Genomic DNA, 9,273 nt, shown 5'->3' on the forward strand with positions numbered 1-9,273 from the left:
AGTCCCTAAAACAGCTGTTATTGTGAGAATGTCATTTTCTTATTTTACAAAGAAAATCAATGAAATGATTAAAACATGATACGCACGTAGATTTCACATAAAAAAAGTAAAGTCCTTTTGCACTTTGAATATATTACTAATCAAGGTATTCTTTTTACTTTGGTTATTTATGAGAATTGGTTTAAAATTCTAATCTTAATGGTTCAAAATAATAACAAAAACATTTTCGCAGTAGTGTTTTATCATTAAAGCAAAGGATGTTTTAGCATGGAAACAGCAAACTCAAAGACGTTAGATTTTAACTTTAAAGGTACTGAAGATTCAAAAAAAGATACTCATATCATGACCTCCAGTACCATTTCAACGGCTTCCAGCCTTATTTCTCCTGGTGATTCTGGGGTTCAACTCTTCGATAGTGAAAGTGAATTGACTTCGACTATGTCAGGCTGGGAAAATGATATCACTCGACCAGATGCCTGTTCAGAAATTATTTGCAATGATGCACATAAAAACAATGATGGCGATCATGAAGTCAAGCTGAAAAATCCTGTAGAAAAGATAAAGGCAAATGAAAAACCAGACCACAAACAAAGTCAAAAATTAGAAACACCGAAGAGTGATATTGCAAATCAAAATGTATGTTCAACTTTATTGTCTTGCTCAGTTCCCAATTATTTTGACAAATTCTTTAATGACGGTAAGGTTTATGTGAAATTTTAGCAGTGTTCATTAAGGTATTTCATATTTTAGATATTAACTCACTTCAGTGCACTGGGATGGAAGCATCATTAAAAAGTCCAAGTGATGATGTTTTTGAAATGGAGCATCCAATTAAATTAAATACTGATGTAGATCTAATGAATATTTCACTCAATAGTTACGAGCTTCTGGACTATACATTGCAAAATACAATTTTAAAACCAGACACTGAAAATATTGATATGCATGTGAGCATCTCAGAGGAAGTTAATGAAAATCTGAAAACCGTCAATACAGAAAATGAAAATGTTCCCGCACCTGTAAAAGAGGAATTCCCTGTTGAAGCTGTAAAACCTACTGAGGAACAAATTGTATTTCGTCGCCAAAGAAGGAAAAAATCTAAATCAGATACCCCAAAAAAACGTGTATCTTTTCATGAAGACATACTCAATAGTACTAAAGTTGATGATATTCATATAAACTTGGGTTTCATTACTCATGAGCCAGATGTCTCGTACACTTTCTTCCAAAAAGGGTTTACCCGAAAACCTGATGTTGTGAAAGGACGGTAAATTAAGTTTATTTGTGAGCTGTTTAGTTTACTTAATACATTTTGCTTATAGTTATAGCTGGGCAGCAGAAGGGGATGCTCCGTATTATGAGAAATCTGCAACCAACAGAGAAGTCAAATCTGACATATATGTGCATAATCCTCGATACTCTTCTACATCATCTAGCTCTACAGGGAGTGTATCAAGCTCAATCGATGAAGAAGATACAACTTCAGATGAAAATCTTCCTAAAAGGGAGCCATCTGTGAAAATGCCTAAGTCTAGTTGTTTAAAAAAGTCAAAGCGAAACAAGAAATATATTGATACAAAAATTGTTCAAGAGGAAACGGATTTAAGAAAAAGGAAATCGGAAACAAATATGCTTGAGAGCAACATATTTGGTAGTTTGAAAAATATTTTAAATTTTTCAACATCGGTACCATTGGCTGAACGTGGTGTTCCAGAAGGTCAGGAAGATGTTTGTATTTATTCTTCATCTCATGATGTTTTTAGTTCAACAAAACCTTTAACTAGCTTTTCATTCAAAGGCAATCAAACTAAAGATGTTAAAGAAGTGGTGGAGGATACAGAAATAAAAATTCCACCCACAAGTCAGGTCAGTCTAGCTAAAACTAATCTGAAGCTCACGCAAAGCGAAGGTTTTTACCCAAATTATCCTAATCAAGATTTGCCTGCTAACATTATTCTCTGTGATAGCAATGTTTATGAGCACAAAGGTATTAGTTATTCTTATGAGTATGACAATTTTCAAAAGACATTTGAACAGCAAAATAAGCCCAAGAGTTCTCTGGTATATCAGATGATATTAAAAGAGTTTAACTTCTTTCGCCGAAAAGCCAAAGAAGAACCAGAAAAGGAAGCTGAAGATTTTGAGGTGATAAATCATGCTTCGACACCTAAAGGTTGTGATACTATGGTGGAAGAAGTAATAGAACAAGCAGAAGAAAAAATACCAAACACACCTAAGAACCCTATGGGAAAGTATACATCATCAGCAAAGCTAGACTGGTCAGACACCGAGACAATTTCTGATTTATCCGAAGTACGTAGTAATTCCAGACATTTAGAATCGCCCAAACGCAGAATAAATAAACATAATCATTATGCAGTTGCATCCTCTAGCAAAAATTCTTTTTTATATGAACAGAAAAGTGATGCTGAGAGCTCCAAATCTTTGCCAACAATGAGAACTTGCACATCAAAATCATCTTTAATAAACAGGTTTCTTAGAAATGTTACCCAGAAAAAATTGTTGGATATAAAAGCTATGAGGAATCAGAGAAGATCGAGGAGTTATATTAGCTTGTATGTGAGTGGTTGTAAAGTTGATAAAAAGTGCAATGAGGAAATTGATAAAGAAATTGAAAAGGAAATAACCCGCGGTAAAGAAAAGCAACTACATTCGGACATTTCTAATAGAAAGATGATGATGGAGCTAAGGAAACAAGTTTTTCGGAAAAAAACGGAAAATCTTGTAAAGGTGTAGACGTCAAAGTTTTCACAATTTATTCTCTTTTTCATATGAAATTTATGTTTTTAGATTTTTCCAGTTAGAAGCGCCTACACTACAAACGGAGAGAGCAAACCATTACTTGTAATACTGACAGACATCACAATATACATCTGTAGTGCTAAGCAGAACAATTTTTCGAATCATTTTGTGTTGCCTTACGCAGAACTGAATATAATCCTAATTGGTCCCAATAATCAAACTATCCATTTCTCTAACTATGACACTGATATGCAATGCTTGATCAGCACTGGTTGTTCGAGTATTACCAATGATATCGTTTCTCTCTTGGAAATAACTATGAGAAAAGATACCGGCAAGCCCAGGTTACCAGCTGTAAAGCAGTTGACTATGAGAGATATGGCCTGTTTAAGAAATATCATATGTAAACAGACTTCTGTTGAAAAGGTAAATAAGATGTTCCACTTATGTGGGAGCGAGTATTGGTGAACCTGATTAAGATTGGGGTTGGCACATTTACCTCTCGCTTAATAAAGTATTTTATGAAATATGATGCATTTTTTTACATATTTTAAGTCTTTGGGATCATTGTAGGATGAAGAATATTACTATTACAGTATTGTAAACATTCAAGACTTTTCACTGGAAGATATGATATCTACACCATTGGGCCCTGCCAAGGAAGGACCCCTAATGTTTAAAACAACTGATTCAAATCGTTGGGAAACCGCATATTTTATTCTGAAGTAATTTATTGTGCATCAGGTATCTTTGACATTATGTCGAAATGGATTTTTCTCTTTTAGAGCTGGAGTGCTTTACATGTTCTCATCAGCATCGCAGAGGGTTCCAATGCGAGTATTTCCTTTAATCAATGGATCCTGTCAGGGTGCCCATAGAATTTTTAATGCTCACCGGCCCCATACTTTTCAGCTGATTGTTGAAGGCAAATCACTTTTGTTAGCAGCACCTGACGAATATGTCGCTAGTGAATGGCTTCAGGAACTGATTCACGCGGCAAGTGGGGTAATTTTTTTTCCTATTCATTCCTGTATTGTTTACTGTTCTTTTTTTTTTTCAATTTTGCAGATTTATCACAAAGATAAAAGCTTAACCCTGTCTTGCTCGTTAATGATGACAAGTGAACATATTTTGACCGTGAGGGAGGCTTTTCCTCATACCATAACCACTGGCCTGTCCAAAAAATTCCATGAGCCCCTGAAAGGTCCACAAGCACTTTCATGTGCCGCCATTGTGGATTTGATTTCGTTTCGTTTACCATCAGCAGAACAGAGTTGGTGCATTTTGGTGAGTTTCATTTCAACGTTATTGCTAATCTATCTAAGGCGTGTTTATTTGGTAGGAATTTTCGTGTCGGGAAGTCCATGAGTATAGTGGTGATTGGATTCTTTACTTTTCTTCTAATGCCGAACTCGAATCCTTTATTTCAACATTAGAAATGCTTTGGCAGTATAATAATGAAAACGTAAGTTTACTGATGTTTGCATTGGTTAGTTCTTTAAAAAAAAAACTGGTTTTTAGGATGAAAGTTTTCCACTAAGCACCATCCCTGAAACTGATCCTCTAAGTAAGAGATGTGTAGACACTTACACTACCCTCATTGAAAGGTGGCCAACTAATACTGTGCACCTTCAATTTTTATAAGGTGTTTGCTTGTTTTTATTGTAAGGTTTATGAGCCCAGGGTTATTTGATCTACAGTGCATTAACATTACCGATTTTATGAATAGTTTGTGTTTTGGGGAAAAACCATCACTGTATTTGAATTGCCCTGGTCTGGTTCTGATTGATCCTTTGATATAAAAAAAATAATGAGGTATGTTAACCATATTTATATGCTAGTTGTATTAATGGCGCCCACTAATTACCAGTGCTTATTATAGTTTATTCTAATACAACTTACTCATGTAAATCTGTTTATTTTAGCAAAAAAAATATGACTGCTCATCTGCTCATTATGATGATAGAATTCATTGAGGGAGCTTATTCAGAAGATAAAAATAAGTGAAAAGTTCATATTTCAGGGATATAGGGTGTTGAAATATTGCAAAAAAATGTTTTTTTCCCTATTTTTAAAAAATGTTGTTTAACCAGTCTCACTCCTCAGGTCGTTTTACTTGATTTAAATAATAAAAAAGTGGTACGCTAATGCTTTAAAAATGGCCTTTTCACTTTTGGAGAAAAAAAAAAGTGTGTTCATGTGCATCTAATTGGTGTAGCACATTTTTTATTATTTAAATTACCGTTTCACGAACGCCACTGGTTAAACAAAAACAGTTTTATGCTAAAAATTTGTTTTTAAATGGCAACACCAAGTTTGAAATCAAAATCTAGATTTTTTAAAAATAGCAAAAAAAATTTTTTTCGCACCTTGTATCTGCGCATTTTAGGATGTAAGTGTATGTGAACTTTTTTTACTTATTTTTATCTGTTGAATAGGCTGTTAAGTTTTTATATTATAATTCGGACCACGTATATTTTCTTATGTATTTATATATTATAAATTTTAAGGTTCTTCGTAATGTGCAATTTATTTTTTCATAGTTGTTGACTATTTAGTTTTTATCTTATTAAGGGAGCAGCTGAGCTTGTAAAAAGTTTTACTGAGGTTAATTAAATAAATAACTTTTGTGATCCATGTTATTGAAGGAGTATTACATTCTGTAGTGAACTAAATATTTATTATAATGTGGTTAATTCATTTATAAAACGAATTTTCTACAAGGATAATGATGTATTCACAATAACACAAAAGTTGCAATATGTGTTTTTCCTTTATTTCCTAAGCCAATTACAAGCATAATAAGATAGATAAGCCAAATTTGCCCGGGGTTTGTATTTGATCAACGTATTAATTTAGGTGATTGAGTTTAAATATTATGACCATTTTCTCTATTTTTAGATAATTTATATTGGGTTTACAAAATCGGAACTTTATAGATAAGACATATTTTTCTAATTTTCGTTCGGAAGTATCTAGTCATTATTTTGATAATCAGATGTTGTGATATATTTGGTATTTTTTAAGGAGGTGCAAATATCAGTAAGGATAATAAGACACAATAATTTTAGTAATACGCTTCGGGTTGTCCTTGATGCACATGTAGACAATGCACGTTAGTTTCTAATAATTAAGGTATGTTATTTTGGATTTTCTCTTTTGGACTGTTTACCTTCATAGCCGAAATATTGCGCGAATTGATAATGGTTCTGTAAATGCTTTCCAAAAGTGACTTTTCAATTAACTGGCAACTTAATTTTAAAAATATTCATAATGGGACTATAGCTTATGCCCCATTGTAGCGGTATTAAATGTCGAGTGATATTAAACATATACAGTGTATATAATAATGTATAATCAATTTATATTTGAAGACATACTTATTTAGCAAAGTTGTTATTGGGTTAGTAAAGCAAATACTAATAGGTGAAATTTTATTCAGTTATACCAAATTCAACATCAATTTCTTACTATTGTGGATAAGGTGGTAAGATGTATAATCTTTGGACAGTCATAATAAAAAAAACCTTTAATGTGTTTCTACTTATGCAACTAATTAAATTGTTGGTGTCAACAAAACACTCTTTTCTGCAACTCAACCTTTGTGTCATCTGACTGGCAAAAAGTATTTTCTTAAACCTATTTTCTTTTTATTTTTCGCTCATTAGTATTTTCAAGTTATTATAAGAACGTTAAATAAATCGGTTGCTTTTAATTTAAAAAGCTTTAGCTAAATCATGTTGGTTTTTGACTTGAATTGTTATTTTATTGGAGTTCTGTTTGGGTGCACTTTGTGTGATATTAATACAATTCTATTAAAAATTACATTGCATTGCATTACTTTACATTGTGGCACTTTAATAAACAATTTTGGATTTTTTAGGAAGAGCGTGCAATTGTATTTTTCTATGTTTGACCAAAGCATTGAGTTTTATAATACCCAGTGCCATTTGTAAAATCAGTAATTAATTATATAATTATAATTATTTGCTTTGCGAAGAGTCTTACTTATATCAATTGATTTTTACTTCATGTTCAATATTATCCTACAATTATTAAAAGACAGGAAGCACAATTCTATGAATGAGGGAAGATTCATTATAAATGTTACCCTCTCAAGAATTTTTGTTTTACATTTTAGAGAAAAAAAAGTTAATTAATACAAAAGTTTGTAGGGTTTTATGTGTAGATCTAATATTACATACTTATTATATAAAAGGTGCGACAAGAAAGCATAGTATGTCAGAGATATATTTTTTGATTTTGAATGCCTGTGTATTATTTCACAAAAAGAAAAGCCCATTTACATTGAATTCAAATTCATAATATTAAGGTCGAAATTAGCCAAAAATAAAATCCACTTAGTTGGCCATGCATCATCGTGTCACGCCAACGTCACGCCTTTTGTTGAATTATTATTGACAACAAATTCATTGATAATACAAATATATAAACAATGGTTTTTTTGATTAGGGATATTGCATTAAATGTTAAAAGTGCCCTCCAGTGTCTTGAATATACAGCTGAAGCCCTCTTTTTAACTTATCTAAATTTTCCAGTGAGGAAATCTAGGCCTCAAACCCTAGGACTTTTTCATTTTGCTTTTTTTTCTAAAATGTAAAATAAAGTTATAGGGAGGTAAAATTTATTATTTTCATCCCTGTACCTCTACTTCATTTAAGCATGTAACAGTGAATGCATGTATATCAGCATATGCCAAAAATTGCTGAGGACTGTAAATGACATTGCAAGTTCTTCCTTAATATTTATTATCTGTTTGGTCATTTAATTGAAATAAGAACTACTTTATTTTTTAAGTTATTTGGCAATTGTGTTTAAAATTGTTAGTTGTAAAACTAATGTGTTATCAAATAAATTTAAAAAGTATTGCTTTGTGCTTTATTAATTTGCAGCAATGAATAATTTAGTAGGTAATATTGTGTTAGAATTCGTTGAAGAAAAATAACAGAGTGGAGAAAATAATTTTTATTAGGAATTTAACTAGCCAATTTATGTAGGTACATAATCGCCACGATATTTACGGCTCTTTTTGGCTTTATCAATATCAACATTAGGATATTGTTCCTTGAGGGCCTGCATATCCATATTAGGAAAACGATTCATCAACCCAATAACATGATTAAAATCTCTCCTAAAATAAACATTCTCTTGACAAAAACAGAACTGTTAAATTTTGGAAAACTACTTGCCTCTGTTGTCTTCTTTTGTTGAGATAAAGCTTTTCTCGATATTTTAACAGGAACCTTGATACATCCTGGTCAGGTTTGTAAAACTGATGTTTTTCACTCCACTTTTTGTTCATGAATTTTGGTATTAGATGTTCTACCATTCTGAAAAGAATAATTCTTACAAAGTTAACAAAGCAATTTCTGTACACTTTGTATAGACATCATTGAATTCAACTCTGCTTAAACAGTAATAAATCTTAGACATAGTGTTATGAAAAGGTTTAATCACCCAGAAAAAAAAATACATTTCTGACGGCCCTTTACAAATCTGTCCCATCACTTACTTGTAATAATATTTTAACCCAAAAGGACCAGTGGTCAATTTACCAGGTCTTTCCCCACTTTGACCAGTTTCAAGCATGTGATAAGCTCTGTTTCTCTCTCGGACTACTGCCTCAAGATTTTCCATCGATTCTTCAACTTTATCAATGCGTTCAGGGCTTGGGAATAGTCTGACTTGGTCATTAGACTCTTGTTCCATTGTTAGTAACATATTTTTTTCTTTTAATAAAACATACCTAAAAACTAATTCACAATTACTTTATTATATAGGTAAATACAAGCTGACCATAGCTTATGCAAGTCAGTGTTGGATTTAAGCCTTAGTTCCTCTTTTCGCCAAGATCTACCACTCTTGACTTCAGTTTGCCCCCAGTTTTTTTTATCATCGAAAAATTCCATAAGATCGTTTTTAATTGAAGAAGTGCAGATACATCTAAAACATTTAAGACATTTGTAAACATTTGTAAATAATATATTGTAAATTTATAACCTCAAATTTGCTGATTTATTTCGAACTATATTGAAACTGTTTAGCGACACAAAAACTTTGGAAAATTTAAAAATTGACTCCATTAGAAGTTGAAAAGATAAATTTAACAGTAGATGCAATTGTGGTTTAACCCAATTCTAATAATATATTAAAACAGATTTTTCACTTCTCTGCGGTTGGACTGTTAAGGAAAATTCCTTTGTAAACTGTCACTTGTTAATATGTGAACCATATGCCCACATTGCCATGCAATAAGAACTTCTACAGATATATCATTAGTTAAAATTTCTGTGTTTAGCTATTAGATAATTTAGTGACCGTACTACGTTAAAAAATTATGAGCCCTAGGCGGCGTTGATATTTTCGTAGATTTTCTTCACAGGATTTCTACACACTCAAATCGTTTTCCTAGAATATTTAACGAGATCTAGGCGTATTTTAAGATAATACGGCTATATGGAACTTACCTTCTCAATTTTTTTACATGTC

At 32.0% G+C, this 9,273-nt stretch overlaps 2 protein-coding genes across 3 annotated transcripts; one reads left to right on the forward strand and one right to left on the reverse strand.

Annotated features, from left to right (window-relative positions):
* The first annotated feature begins 9 nt into the window (after window positions 1-9).
* LOC132696694 (uncharacterized) lies at window positions 10-7,586 on the forward strand. 2 transcript variants are annotated; one of them, XM_060661675.1, is made up of 10 exons: window positions 10-145; window positions 267-697; window positions 751-1,267; window positions 1,323-2,751; window positions 2,812-3,189; window positions 3,337-3,488; window positions 3,549-3,768; window positions 3,832-4,050; window positions 4,106-4,228; window positions 4,285-7,586. In XM_060661675.1, exons 2-10 carry the CDS (start codon window positions 268-270, stop codon window positions 4,405-4,407), a joined length of 3,591 nt encoding a protein of 1,196 aa, XP_060517658.1. In that variant the 5' UTR covers window positions 10-145; window position 267; the 3' UTR covers window positions 4,408-7,586. The 2 variants fall into 2 exon arrangements, with proteins under 2 accessions (XP_060517658.1, XP_060517659.1); XM_060661676.1 differs by having other exon boundaries at window positions 17-106.
* Window positions 7,587-7,740: 154 nt separating this feature from the next.
* Window positions 7,741-9,031, reverse strand: LOC132696725 (large ribosomal subunit protein uL29m). Its single transcript, XM_060661718.1, has 5 exons — window positions 8,785-9,031; window positions 8,581-8,727; window positions 8,297-8,530; window positions 7,974-8,114; window positions 7,741-7,915 (listed from the first exon to the last, which is right to left on the reverse strand). Exons 1-5 carry the CDS (start codon window positions 8,865-8,867, stop codon window positions 7,774-7,776), a joined length of 747 nt encoding a protein of 248 aa, XP_060517701.1. The 5' UTR covers window positions 8,868-9,031; the 3' UTR covers window positions 7,741-7,773.
* Window positions 9,032-9,273: the final 242 nt, after the last annotated feature.

The sequence above is a fragment of the Cylas formicarius genome, unplaced genomic scaffold (assembly GCF_029955315.1).
Source record: "Cylas formicarius isolate icCylForm1 unplaced genomic scaffold, icCylForm1.1 PGA_scaffold_1__22_contigs__length_36826433, whole genome shotgun sequence".
Taxonomy (NCBI): domain Eukaryota; kingdom Metazoa; phylum Arthropoda; class Insecta; order Coleoptera; family Brentidae; genus Cylas; species Cylas formicarius.

What these genes read in the sequence shown, in the direction of transcription:
- LOC132696694 (XM_060661675.1), top strand. Translation starts at nt 268, where the DNA reads ATGGAAACAGCAAACTCAAAGACGTTAGATTTTAACTTTAAAGGTACT. An exon ending in CCTGATGTTGTGAAAGGACG is followed by an intron (nt 1,268 to 1,322) that starts GTAAATTAAGTT and finishes TTTTGCTTATAG; the next exon opens with TTATAGCTGGGCAGCAGAAG. An exon ending in AACAGACTTCTGTTGAAAAG is followed by an intron (nt 3,190 to 3,336) that starts GTAAATAAGATG and finishes GGATCATTGTAG; the next exon opens with GATGAAGAATATTACTATTA.
- LOC132696725 (XM_060661718.1), bottom strand. Translation starts at nt 8,867, where the DNA reads ATGGAGTCAATTTTTAAATTTTCCAAAGTTTTTGTGTCGCTAAACAGT. An exon ending in AATAAATCAGCAAATTTGAG is followed by an intron (nt 8,728 to 8,784) that starts GTTATAAATTTA and finishes TAAATGTTTTAG; the next exon opens with ATGTATCTGCACTTCTTCAA. An exon ending in AACAAAAGAAGACAACAGAG is followed by an intron (nt 7,916 to 7,973) that starts GCAAGTAGTTTT and finishes TGTTTATTTTAG; the next exon opens with GAGAGATTTTAATCATGTTA.